This window comes from Polyodon spathula, chromosome 14 (genome assembly GCF_017654505.1).
Source record: "Polyodon spathula isolate WHYD16114869_AA chromosome 14, ASM1765450v1, whole genome shotgun sequence".
Classification (NCBI taxonomy): Eukaryota; Metazoa; Chordata; class Actinopteri; order Acipenseriformes; family Polyodontidae; genus Polyodon; species Polyodon spathula.
The window spans coordinates 878,510-892,074 of record NC_054547.1 but is presented as its reverse complement, the minus strand read 5'-3'; the positions used below and the strand labels follow the sequence as shown (position 1 = coordinate 892,074).

The 13,565-nt window shown below is 44.1% G+C and overlaps 2 protein-coding genes across 2 annotated transcripts in view; one reads left to right on the top strand and one right to left on the bottom strand.

Annotated features, from left to right (window-relative positions):
* LOC121327053 (dedicator of cytokinesis protein 7-like) overlaps positions 1-13,565 on the bottom strand; it is a 43,611-nt gene that overhangs the window by 28,008 nt on the left and 2,038 nt on the right. The window contains 16 exon segments of the mRNA XM_041270847.1: positions 5,125-5,287; positions 5,460-5,553; positions 6,554-6,608; positions 6,610-6,655; positions 7,148-7,270; positions 7,273-7,312; positions 7,676-7,756; positions 8,133-8,282; positions 8,591-8,657; positions 8,752-8,837; positions 9,276-9,488; positions 10,046-10,175; positions 10,827-10,895; positions 11,280-11,403; positions 11,406-11,442; positions 13,069-13,171. Coding sequence (XP_041126781.1) covers positions 5,125-5,287; positions 5,460-5,553; positions 6,554-6,608; positions 6,610-6,655; positions 7,148-7,270; positions 7,273-7,312; positions 7,676-7,756; positions 8,133-8,282; positions 8,591-8,657; positions 8,752-8,837; positions 9,276-9,488; positions 10,046-10,175; positions 10,827-10,895; positions 11,280-11,403; positions 11,406-11,442; positions 13,069-13,171 — 1,581 coding nt within the window.
* On the top strand, positions 619-4,586 carry LOC121327107 (angiopoietin-related protein 3-like). The gene is made up of 7 exons (XM_041270907.1): positions 619-1,187; positions 1,568-1,678; positions 1,882-2,002; positions 2,121-2,234; positions 2,454-2,549; positions 3,187-3,459; positions 3,774-4,586. The coding sequence occupies exons 1-7, from the start codon at positions 687-689 to the stop codon at positions 3,953-3,955; spliced, it is 1,398 nt and encodes a 465-aa protein (XP_041126841.1). The 5' UTR covers positions 619-686; the 3' UTR covers positions 3,956-4,586.

The following is a 13,565-nucleotide window of genomic DNA, read 5'->3' as shown; positions in this document are numbered from 1 at the left end:
AGTGCGTTTCCCAATCCAAGCCTGGCAAGGAACAGGAAGCTCTCCTTACTGCTGTCAAGGTGCGGGTCTGTCAGTCTCTGTTCTAAGTGTACACAGCCCAGGCTCAGAGCAGGGATGAGTGATCGACTACATCAATGCAGGGATCAGTGATCGACTACATCAATTACAACCCAAACTACAAACAAAACGGCAGCTTTTGTGTCTTTTTCCATGTCTTCAATAAAATGGTATAGTTTTGCATGATGTAGAACACCAAAAACAATACGTTTTTCATACAGTACCCCTTTAAAAAGGTGCCCTACATTCCTTTTAACTTAACTGGAAATAAACGATGAGTTAGCCATTTACTTGATGAACCGCTACCTTGTACTATAAGAGAACTTAATTTTCAACCCAGACACAACTCATTTAAAGAGAGGAAAGAAACATTTGATCCCTGCTGGCTCGCCCCCAAGCAGCTCCATTGTATTTGCCCAGTATGCTTTGTTTACTCTACTTGGTACTCCTATGAGATTTCAGGGGGCGTGTTAGTTCAAGTCAAACTTGTTTAATGATCAACTCCTCTGTGCACTAGGAATAGTTAGCTACTCTGCAGTATATATAGGAGGGCTTTTGGGAGGGAGGGCATCCTTGTTCCAGGGAGGCAGTCTGCAGGTCATTGCCATCGCTGTAGGGGTGTTGTAAAGATGAAGTCTCATTACCTTCTGCTGTTTTTATTCTTTTCCTGCACGTTTTCCAGCAAAGCGGAGAAGGAAGACTCCTTCACGTTCAGCCACACACCTACTGAAATGAGATCCAGGTTCGCCATGCTGGACGACGTCAGAATCTTAGCCAACGGCCTGCTGCAGTTGGGGCACGGCCTCAAAGACTTTGTTCACAAGACCAAGGGCCAGATCAACGAGATCTTCAACAAGCTCAACATCTTCGACAGGTCCTTCAACAACCTCTCCCTCCAGACCAACGAAATCAAAGAGGAGGAAGAACAGCTCAAGAGAACCACTACGATCCTGCAGGCCAACAACCAAGAGATCAAAAACATGTCGCTGCAAATATACTCCAAAATAAACGAGATCCTGAACGACCGCAGCCATCTGGAAACCAAGCTGGGAGGACTGGAGGAAAGACTGAATGGGCTCACCCACAGCCTGCCTCAAGCATCCGAGCTGAAAGAGGTGTCGTCTCTCAAGGTAAGAGCATTATAAAGCCACACGTTTCTGTTCTTCTCACAGAAGCGAGCACACTGGCTACATGACGATGATTTACACCAATCTCCGTATTCACAAACAAGACCAATTTCATAGATTTTAAAAAAGCTATATTAGACAGTAGTTTTGTGGATTTGAATACTAAGTGGTAATGTTTCCGTGTACTTGCTTAGGAACAGGAATAAGAAATGCGTGGTGCTAAACAGTTAGAGACTGCAACATGAATGTTTGCAATCATGCTTCAACACAACAAGAGCCTGTACTCCAACAACGCCCGTCTGGTTTACTTATTAAAATATAGGGCTTCCCAACCTGCATCCCTAAAACCTCATTTCACTAAATTACTTTTCTTTTCTTTCTAGAATGTCATCGATAGTCAAGACAAAAATATCCAAGACCTTCTCAAAGTTGTAGGTGAACAACACAACCAGCTGGACCATCAGAAGAACCAAATCAAAGACCTGGAAGAAAAGGTTTTTATTTTTATTGTTTTACTGATAAAACCCCCGTTTTGCCATTTCAAAATCTACCCACCGCTAGCAAGCCAATGATGTAAAGTTACCAAGGTTTGTAAGTTTGATCAGTGTGCTCACTGAAATGGTATTCTCCGCACTGTAATGAAAGCTGTGTTTAAATACTGGTCCTGTGTGTCACCACATGGGCTTTCTAATTCCAGCTCGGCTACGGTGTCTTCTACGAGAATGCAGAAAAGTCGTTTTCCTCCAAGCACGGGGACGAGTCCAGAACGATGCAGTACCTGCCAAACAACGCAACAAATCGAACCTCAGAAAACACTGGTGAGTGGAGCAGGACTGCATGACGGTTTGAAACTTACAAGGGCACTTAGAAAACGACACTTTTTTTATGAATGAAGTTACTCTCCAGTAGTTACTGAGGAGCTTTGTTTTCCCACAGGCCTCCCTGCAGACTGCAGCGACATTTACAACAGCGGAGTAAAGACCAGTGGCCTTTATCCAATCCAGCCGCATCAGTCAGAGCCATTCAACGTGTACTGCGAAATGACAGAAGGTAAGCACTGCATCTGCGGTCCACTGGACATTTATCAGCAAAGCTAGAAAAAGAAAAGCCTTAAAAAATTACTAGTAAATAAGTGTGATCTAATTCCAAATCGTCCTGGCATTGGCATTGAGGCTGGAGTAATGTAGGGCAGGATACACTCTAGAGGAACACAGTTAGAAAAGATATAGAAAAGTTTCAACTCCTGTCCTAAATAAACTGTCTTCACAGAGGCTGGCTGGACACTTATCCAGCACAGAACAGACGGATCGGTGGACTTCGACCAGCCCTGGGAGAAATATGAACATGGATTTGGAGCTCTTGAAAGTAAGCTGTAATTAATAACCCCATGATCATCGAACACTACAAATTCACTATGCAGCGCAATGGACTTGAAATGTACAGTAAATGATATAGAGAATATATCAGACTCCCAGTGCCGACTCTTGAGATTAACCCTGTAATGCCCATTCCTGTATCACATGTGTTCCAATGCTTTTTAAATCCAGCCTCACAAACCAGAATCTTTCATCTTTAGTACATTATGTGTTGACGAACAGGACATTTTATTATTTTTTTTTTTGTGTGTGTGTGTGTGTTTTGTACAAAAAAAACGGGATCTAGTTACATAAATTAATAAAGTAGCTTTCCTCTATTAAAAAAATGTCTTGGCATGACAGGGTTAAGAGATTGACCCCTGTGAAAACACTGCAGCAATCAAAACAAGCTGCCCTTTACATTTATTTACTGTGCTGCCCCGTAGATCGACTGTCTGATCTCTTTTCAAATACTTCCCATTGGAAGCAGTTACAGAAGCGTACAGCTGCTGAGCAGGAAACAGCAGAGAGAACCTCTGTCAGCTGCAGTGAAAAAGCTGCCAGAAATGAGGATTGCTGCTGCAAAATCATTGTGTCAAAAAACAAACCTTCACAATAACAGATACAATGTTGTGTGTGTTTGGCAGGAGAATTCTGGCTAGGCTTGGAGAAGATCTATTCAATCTCCCAGCGAGGGCCCTCCATTCTCCACATTGACCTGGCAGACTGGAGGAAAGAGCAGCGCTTCATGGAGTACACGTTCACTCTGGAAGGCAGGGAGCAGGACTACACTCTCCACCTGAGCCAGGTTAAGGGGGAGCTCCCCGACTCAATGAGCAACCACACTGGAATGAGGTTCTCCACCAAGGACAGAGACAACGACAACAAGGAGGATTCCAACTGCGCCGAGGACTACTCAGGTAGCACCCTTACCAGAGTCTCGCACAGTAGCTCTGCACTTCTCCCACACTTTCCCCATGCTTTACCAAGCCTCACTATTCTTTCTAATGCTTCATTACACTTTGCTATGTTTATCCCCATGAAAAATGTTGTCTTATTATTTCCAGTTTACAGCTATTTGATTTGTTCATTTTTCGGCTAGTTTTGCAATGCAAGAACAACTTTGTCTTGCATCTCCAATAAGTTTTACTCGTTTTTCTTTTGTAAAGAATGAGAACCAAATCACCCTACCTAAGCTATACCAGCTAACCCTCTCCCCTCTCCCCGCTGGCAGGCGGATGGTGGTTTAACGCGTGCGGAGACACCAACCTGAACGGCAGGTACATTCGCGCGCGCTCCAAGGGGCGCTTGGACAGGAGGAGAGGGATCTACTGGAAGCCGGGCAAAGGAAGCTCCTACTCTCTTGTGTCCACTAAAATCAAAATCCGCCCCCGAGATGTGGAAAGCTTTGATTAGGAGTTGTGCCTCTGTGTTTATTTGGTGCACTGGAAATGATTACTGAGTTTGCATATTCACAACCACTAACACTGTATCACTGACTCATATTCACGACCACTAGCACTGTATCACTGACTCATATTCACGACCACTAGCACTGTATCACTGACTCATATTCACGACCACTAGCACTGTATCACTGACTCATATTCACGACCACTAGCACTGTATCACTGACTCATGTTCACGACCACTAACACTGTATCACTGACTCATATTCACAACCACTAACACTGTATCACTGACTCATGTTCACGACCACTAGCACTGTATCACTGACTCATGTTCACGACCACTAGCACTGTATCACTGACTCATATTCACAACCACTAACACTGTATCACTGACTCATGTTCACGACCACTAGCACTGTATCACTGACTCATATTCACAACCACTAACACTGTATCACTGACTCATATTCACGACCACTAACACTGTATTATTGAGTCACATTGACTTACTTTAGTATTTTCCACATACAATAAAGCACTGTATATATATTTTTTGTTACAAAATGCTGTAACTGCCATGTTTACAAGAGTTTGCTTTTCTACTTCAAAATTAAAGCATATTTATGAACCAAAAACACCTGTGTTGTGTGATGGAAGTTATTATACTGAAGAATGAAGGAGAACAAAAACAAAAAAGCTCTTCTGAAGCTGACCTATTTCCATTCTTCATAAATCCAGCAAAACAAAACTTGCACTTTACAAACACTACACCTGGTGTATAATCGCAACACAAGTCTCTGCTGCAGAGGAATGCCATTGTTGAACAGCCAGAGCTAACTGTGCCGTGGATATCCGGGGAAACCCCTCAGGAGCATTCAAACAACTCCAACCGCTTAAATAGCTTATCTAGCTTATCTACACAGAGAGACTGAAATAAAGCACATCTATCTGAGAAAGGGGCGAGCTCAGCCCTGAGCATCACGCCATGTCAACACAGCCTTGCACAAACCAACAATGTCAACAAACCTTTGAGATAAGTGGCGCTGCTCTGCCCTTTCAAAGCCATGTCCAGATTGCAAGATCAGCATGAAAAGTGGTGTGATTCCATATATATAAGGTGCTGTGTGTCACGTGCTGGTAAAGCTGTACTGAAGCGCAGTAAGGGGAAGGTACCTGTAGGTTATGTTTGGGACGTACACGTCCTTCGCTGGAAATTCTAGTATCTCTCTGGTGGGTCGGACTCTGCTGTCAGGGTAGGGTTTAACCTGCAGCAGCTCAGGGGTTAGGCAGTAATGTGGATTTTCTGGTGCTGGGGAGATGTCGATCTTCAGCTGAGCTGAAAGACAGAGAGAGAGAGAGAAAGAAAGTTCATATTTAACTGTGGTGAACATAAAAAAAATGACATTCGAAAATATATTAAAACTGCAAGTTAGGAAAACAGAAAACTTTCTACTAACAGCATGCCACGGGGACAGTAGCTGCTGATTCCCCAGTGAATGGTCTTTTACCTGTAATAGGTCGAAGTCTCCTTAAAACTGAAGAAGGCCTTCTCATGTCAGCAAGAAACTTATATAGATCCTCGTCACTCAGACGATCTCCTTCCTGAAAACAAGAACAGCTCAGAAAGCAGCACATTTATTTACAATTAATACCTTTACACCTTCAATACAAACTGTATAAAACAAAGGGCAGCAAGAGCAACGTCTACAGAACACACGCTCCGATTCCACCTCTCTGTGTCTCTACAGGGCAGTAAGAGCAACGTCTACAGAACACACGCTCCGATTCCACCTCTCTGTGTCTCTACAGGGCAGTAAGAGCAACGTCTACAGAACACACGCTCCGATTCCACCTCTCTGTGTCTCTACAGGGCAGTAAGAGCAACGTCTACAGAACACACGCTCCGATTCCACCTCTCTGTGTCTCTACAGGGCAGTAAGAGCAACGTCTACAGAACACACGCTCCGATTCCACCTCTCTGTGTCTCTACAGGGCAGTAAGAGCAACGTCTACAGAACACACGCTCCGATTCCACCTCTCTGTGTCTCTACAGGGCAGTAAGAGCAACGTCTACAGAACACACGCTCCGATTCCACCTCTCTGTGTCTCTACAGGGCAGTAAGAGCAACGTCTACAGAACACACGCTCCGATTCCACCTCTCTGTGTCTCTACAGGGCAGTAAGAGCAACGTCTACAGAACACACGCTCCGATTCCACCTCTCTGTGTCTCTACAGGGCAGTAAGAGCAACGTCTACAGAACACACGCTCCGATTCCACCTCTCTGTGTCTCTACAGGGCAGCAAGAGCAACGTCTACAGAACACACGCTCCGATTCCACCTCTCTGTGTCTCTACAGGGCAGTAAGAGCAACGTCTACAGAACACACGCTCCGATTCCACCTCTCTGTGTCTCTACAGGGCAGTAAGAGCAACGTCTACAGAACACACGCTCCGATTCCACCTCTCTGTGTCTCTACAGGGCAGTAAGAGCAACGTCTACAGAACACACGCTCCGATTTCCTCTGTGTCTCTATTTCAAAGCACTAAAATATCTCTCTGTATGAAAAGGAGTGCCTGGTATTCTTGTCCTGCCTCTCGCACCTGCTTGAAGAAGTTGGTCACAGTCAGAGTGGCCGGTCTGAAGTTGGTAAGGTTGGCCCACGATACTGGAATTCCTTCTCTCGGACCACGACCCTTTACGCTCTGCACAAGGAAGCAAGCAGTGGCATTTGTGGAAAGGAATATCCCACTGCAACACACCACAGGTGCAAACACATCCCGTCAACATGCGCATCCCAATCTCCAGAACTAGAGCTTCATTACCACTGCAAAGTGCTTTCAATGTACAGCAGGACAGCTCCACTGTCTATCCCTTGTGGGGTGATATAGAGGGCACTTCAATGATACAGTAGTTCAAGCTCCTGGCCCCTGGCACATTTATTATTATGTAAAACTTAGAAGAAGTCAAGCAGACAAACGACAAGGTTCCTCAGTACAGAGCTTACGTATGGACTTCACTTCTTATCATTTTTACCTTGGATTGACTGTTTTGAAGTTATAGACAGTTACTTTTCTCATTTCCATCCCTGTATTCCAGTAAGACTCCCATTGCATAGCAGACTCCCATTTTCAGCTGTTATTCAGTCTGAATTCTTCATTATTTTACAGCGTTAATATATTTTGCAGCTTTCTCACCCGGCACCCCGATTTCCACTTCATTGGTATCTCTCTCCAGGCTCCCAGCGCTGTTCACAATGTTCATCAGATGGATCGCTGTCCAGGCAAAGGGCATTCGATACCGGCCCAGCCTCTGGCAAACTGCTGTGACTGGGCCCTCAGCTTCTCCAGCTTCTCCTTGTTCTTTACAATACAAACCCAAACGCAGCAATGAACTGGGAGTCACAGCAGTACAGTACAGAGCTCTCTACTATACAAACCCAAACGCAGCAATGAACTGGGAGTCACAGCAATACAGTACAGAGCTCTTTGTTTGTGTTCTTTTCAAATATAATCATTTAACAATTAACAGGGAGGGAAATAAGACTCCCGTTGCAGAGCAGTTTGACCCATTCCAGATATTAATCAGACACAGCAGTGTTCAGGTTACAAGCTCCAGTGTGTACAAATGTCCCCACAGTAAAAGCATGGAATGGATTGAAGTGCTCTGCAATGGGAGTCTTATTTCCAGCCCTGAAAAGAACCCTTTCCCAGGTTTCCTCTCACCTTGGCAGTGTCCGACTCCTTGAAGACCATATACGGCTCTGCACACTCTCCGATATCTCCTTGCTGTAGCACCTTCTCCAGCTGAGAGGATATTTCATACAGATTATCTTACACAACGACAAACACCCAGCGGTAAGCACGTTAGAAATGAGACTCGGAGCAGCCTTCAAAATATACAACATGAAGAAAACGCTGCAAAAGCAGTTACAGGGCTGGAAATCAGACTCCCGTTGCATAGCAGTTTGATCCATTCCTGGTTTCACTATGAGTTTAACAAGACACACTGTAGCTAATCAAGCTTGCTGCAAAACCTGGAATAGGTGAATCTGCTATGCAAACAGAGTCTTATTTCCATCCGTGTACCTGCAGATCGGCAGCTATACTGTAGGTGAAATTCAGCTTAAATCTAAAGAGGCTTTTAAAAGCTGAGCGATGTGTGCTATCCAGCCCATCTCACCTTTATGACCAGGAAGACGTCTTGGGAGGGGTAAGTAAGGGAGAAGATGGCTGATCTGCCCAGGGTTGAAATCGCAGCAGACTGAACATGTGGGCGCAGCATCGACTTCATCTGTTCAGAGTTCAAGTCAAAGAAGAAATTTTCTGAAATCTGAAAAACAAAATTATTTAGAGGGATACAATGAAGTGGACCAACACAGAGTTATAAATACAATACTGCCCTCTAGTGGTAGGTGCTGACAATCATTTTTACACACTAACAAAAAATAATGACAACATGCTGGCTCTTATGCAGCGTTGTGCCACAAAACTGTCTGGGCAGTGCAGGGCTAAGAACGGTTCCTAGGGAAAAAAAACATCTCCTCTGTCTGGTGTGCACAATGTATTACAAAGCAAATTCAACCAATACACAAGAGCTGGGAAAAGCTACTGCATTTGTCTTTTGGTACATCGACATACCTTTTTCTTTTCTTTGACGTCATACAAGGCCAAGCTTGCGAAAATTGGCTCAATTTCTATTTCAAACCTTCAAGGTAAAAGTAAACAATTAGCATGATTTATTCATGTCTTCATATTAATTCATTTCAAACAAGACACTTTAAAAGATACTTTGCACTTACTTTAATGATAAACATTTTACCAGCAGCCTCTGTCCAAAGTGCTCTTTGGGGACGTCGGGAATGCTGTGTCGCTCAATAGGGTCGTCCTTAAATGAAAACCCAATACTAGAATTACATGCATCGTGCACGCATGCACACACACGTTTACATCCTTTATATACCTACCTGCATGAAAACCTCAGGGTGTGAGAATTTATATTTCCACTCAGTAATGAGCGATACAGAAACAACAGGCACTCATGTGTGAAAACATTAGACCAATTTGTGCTTAAAATTGATTTCATATGCACAACCAATCAAAACTACAGAAGCAATGGGGTGCTCTAATACATGCGCACACTGCTGAACTACAGAAGCAATGGGGTGCTCTAATACATGTGCACACTGCTGAACTACAGAAGCAATGGGGTGCTCTAATACATGTGCACACTGCTGAACTACAGAAGCAATGGGGTGCTCTAATACATGTGCACACTGCTGAACTACAACCAAGCTAGCATTGGTTTCTCTTCTCCAGACTGTACCTCCTCCAGTGCCGGGTGAAGAGCGAACAGTTCTCTGTGCCGGTTTGATTTTCTCTGCTCTTCGTTCTGGTGATCGATCTCCTCGTTCAGCACCCGGTCCAGCAGGTTGGGAAGCAGCGGGTCGTGGAGCGAGTTCTTGAGATCGAAGATACTGCAGGCCCAGCTCCCACGTGGGGTGTCATCTATAGACATGGACCTCCTTTTGAGCTCATCCTGAAAGCATGCACACGTGGGAAACAGTTACTGCAGGGATACAACAAAGACTCCCATTGCACAGCAGCTTCATCCATTCCTGGAGTTACGAGGAGTTTAATAATGACACACCTCAGCTTGTTACCGATACAATGCGGCTAATCAAGCTGGTAGCAAAACCTGGACTGTGTCAAACTGCAATGCATCAGGAGTCTTATTCCCATCCCTGAATTGTTATAGCTGCCTAGAATTAACATTAAATGTAGATAACACATTGTGGTGGGCTCACATGCTGCTTCATTTTTAGTAAATTAATTGAGGAGTAAATTAAATATTCCAGACTAGTTCATTAATTACTGATGCATATAATTGCCAAAGAACTAGGTTAAAAACAGCTAGTTTAGAACAAAACCATCATTATCAGATTAAAAAAAATATATCTATTTGTTCCATTCCACCCCCAAAGAAAGTGTTGCTTTGCATGACAAATGCTTAACGTTGCAAACACATTTAACCCATTCTTTCTCTGTGGATTGCACCCTACAAGGACAGGGCGCTGCAGACAGCGGTGACTGTACCTGCTCATCCTGGTAGCTGTGGCTGGCTGGCATTTCGTCAGATTCGAAAATCTGCTTTGGGAGGCCCTTCTGCGTCTCTTTCTGTTTGTCGAGCACATTTGGGTTAAACCCTGTCCCAAGCTTATGGTATCTATTTAAAAACATGAAAGGCACTGCATGAATAGATAATCATATCCATTTTAACTAAGGCTGATAACCTAAATCACCACAAATTTGCTCCCAAAAACAGATCTATCTATCTATGGTATCTATAAACTATACAGCAGTAACAAAAGTCCTACAGTCCCAGGGTAAACTACTGTTAGGGTGTTAGCTGCTGTGACAGCGTGCACGCTAACAGTGCCCATGGACAGGGTGGCACTCCTTCCTCAGCTTTGGAAAGTCTCTTTAGATTGAACATGGATTCCACCTACAGCTGCAGACTGCAGGTATTATTTGAAATGGGCTGATTCCTCCATGGGAGTGGCATGTCATGATAATCAGCTAGCAATCTCCCCTAGCACACACAAAGCTATTAGAACACTCATCCTAATGGGACAAATCAAGATGTATGAGGGAGAGAAACACAAAGAGACAGCCATCGAATTAGACATCATTAAACACAAAACAGCACCACGTGATATATCCCCTTGTTAAATAACACAATACACACATAACTTCAGAACTCGCAACACAAACATATATAAAACACAACACATATAATGTTGTACTTGAAAATATCTTCCAGTCATAAAAAAAAAAAAAAAAAATAAAACAGAAAAAGCAAAACAAAACAACTTACTTTCTATTTACAATTGCCCAGTCCTCAGTGTAGGATCCTGCACAGTCCTTCACATGTGGGTCATTATCACTGGAAAAGAAAACAAATTATAAAAGACAAACACAATCACAAACAGTTGTTACATTGTGTCGTGTAACTATCGCAACGACCGGACAACAGATCAAGCTGACACTTCCCTTGCAGCACTGCCATAAATAGGGAAAGGAAATCTGGGGGAAAGGGAAAAATGTGGCCTTCAGAGAGACCAGGACCAGGTACAAGACAGACTGCCGTGTTAACACGTTTTACTAGCCTCACATATTTATTGCAAATCAACTAGTGCTGCATGAAGCGATTACTTCCATGGACAGCTCCATCCCAATAATGCAACAACGGGTTTGTGCAGCTCTACAGACAAGGAAGCGCTGTGTGAGGAGCAGGAGGAGGAGGAGGAGGCAGTCCCTCAGCTCTCACCCTTCTTCTGTTACAGCTGGCACCAGCGTGCGACACTCCCGGGGCGTGTAGAGCACTTCAATATCATCGGGGGGGAACTCCACGAGGTCCCTGAGAGGACCCGACTCCACCGTGGGTGGGTGACTTCATAGTCCACCGGCTCCACCGCTTCTGTGAGTGGAACCTAAATCATTGAAAACGCTGCCCAGTTAGTGCCGGGACAAACAACGCGCACACATTCTACACAAACACTGGCTGAAATGCAGGGCTGGGAACAACACTACCGCTGCATTGCAGTTAGCTTAATTCCTCCCAGGGTGGAGCTAGACATGCATGGGGGGCTGCTGGTTCACTGCTCCACAATCACGAGCCGTTTTCTTACAACACACTAAACAATAACTCCATGGTGACTCTGGGATAGAAATAAGACTCCTACTGCATAAAAGTTTGATCCAGTCCTGGTTTAACTAAGAGTTTAATAAGACACACCTGAGCTTGTTACCAAGACACTGGGGCTAATCAAGCTCGTAATAAAACCTGGAGTGGGTGAACCTGCTATGCAACATGAGTCTTGTTTCCCTCCCTGAAATGTACTCAGAGGCAAATAGGACCATGCACGAATTCATTCTTACAACAGAATTTATAAAAGACTGTAAAAAATACAAATAGCATGCAAAGAAAAACGATACATAAATAAACACCACCCGCTCTACCGCACCCCAAAGTGCTCCTCATAAACAACCAACACCCGCTCTACTGCACCCCAAAGTGCTCCTCATAAACAAACACCCGCTCTACTGCACCCCAAAGTGCTCCTCATAAACAAACACCCGCCCTACTGCACCCCAAAGTGCTCCTCATAAACAAACACCACCCGCTCTACTGCACCCCAAAGTGCTCCTCATAAACAAACACCACCCGCTCTACTGCACCCCAAAGTGCTCCTCATAAACAAACACCACCCGCTCTACTGCACCCCAAAGTGCTCCTCATAAACAAACACCCGCTCTACTGCACCCCAAAGTGCTCCTCATAAACAAACACCACCCCCCCAAAGCTCTACTGCACCCCAAAGTGCTCCTCATAAACAAACACCCGCTCTACTGCACCCCAAAGTGCTCCTCATTATTCACTTGTGAACTAAATAAGAGCAATTCTATTGCACTCCAGTGTTTCTCTCCTTTGTGTAGGAGCTCACTGGATTGATTTCACTCCTTAAGAGACTTCTTTACTATAATATAGTGGTTTTACAATATGTGGGGTTTTTTTTCAAAAAATTAAAAATGCAAGAACATGTGTTTCAATTGTGAAAGCATTTGAAAATGTAAAGCCATGCAATTATGCAGTTAACAGACTCAAGTAAGAGACAGCATTGATTAAAACACACACGGGTCAACGGTACTCAGATACTCCACCCCACTTAAACAAAGCCTTTGATCTACCTTTAGACCTCCGGTCATTCACAGCTGTCCTGCCTTCGAAAGGGGCAAGTCTAGACATTGAAAGATTTTATTCTTCAAATCCTGGATTCCAATAACAATAAATGTAGTTATCTAATTACTGTTTTGCACAACATAATTTATTTATATATATATATATATATATATATATATATATATTTAAAAACACTACCCACACACCACATAACTGCTATTCATTTGTGTTGAAATGCTTTTCATTTGAATGTTTCACCCCCCCCCCCAAAAATAAAAAAAAAAGTTTTGGTGTTGGGCATCAGAAAACAGCAGAGCAAATTCTAACAGTTACTGGGAATTACTTAAATATAACTCCAGCCCCTTGTCACACTTACTGTGTGATGGGATGCACTGGCAGCGACGTTTAGGTTTTTCAGCAGCTGTGGGGAGCCTCCATACTGGCCTGCGATCTGCTTCCTTACTTCTGCTGCCACAGTCCTGAGAAACAGCAAGAAGACACCACCGTTATCGTTACCGCGGTGCCAACACGACACCGTCCTTGCTCCTTGGAGCTGGAACTGTGTTATGTTAAGTCCAGCTGTTGCTGGGTCTTAACCAGAAGGAAAAAATTCTCCCGACTGTGTTTATTGAGGAATACATTTTACTGTACCAGGGGAGGTAACATGACCCGTACTGCGCTTCAGCTTCACCCGTTCCGGTGCATACTAACAGGATCGCGTCTGTCCTGGTATTAAACTCCATTGCAAAACCATCAGCAATAAGAAAAGCAGAAAAGCCGAGGTGTAATAACGTGGCGCTAGCAACCTACCGCCATCCAGTCCTGTGTTTGTCAGCTTAACCGCACACACTGTATACAGCTGACGGGTATCCT

Bases quoted from the DNA above. Each gene is read 5' to 3' on its own strand.
- LOC121327107 (XM_041270907.1), top strand. From the start codon at position 687: ATGAAGTCTCATTACCTTCTGCTGTTTTTATTCTTTTCCTGCACGTTT. The intron at 1,188-1,567 runs GTAAGAGCATTA...TTTTCTTTCTAG, and splicing joins AAGAGGTGTCGTCTCTCAAG to AATGTCATCGATAGTCAAGA. The intron at 1,679-1,881 runs GTTTTTATTTTT...TTCTAATTCCAG, and splicing joins TCAAAGACCTGGAAGAAAAG to CTCGGCTACGGTGTCTTCTA.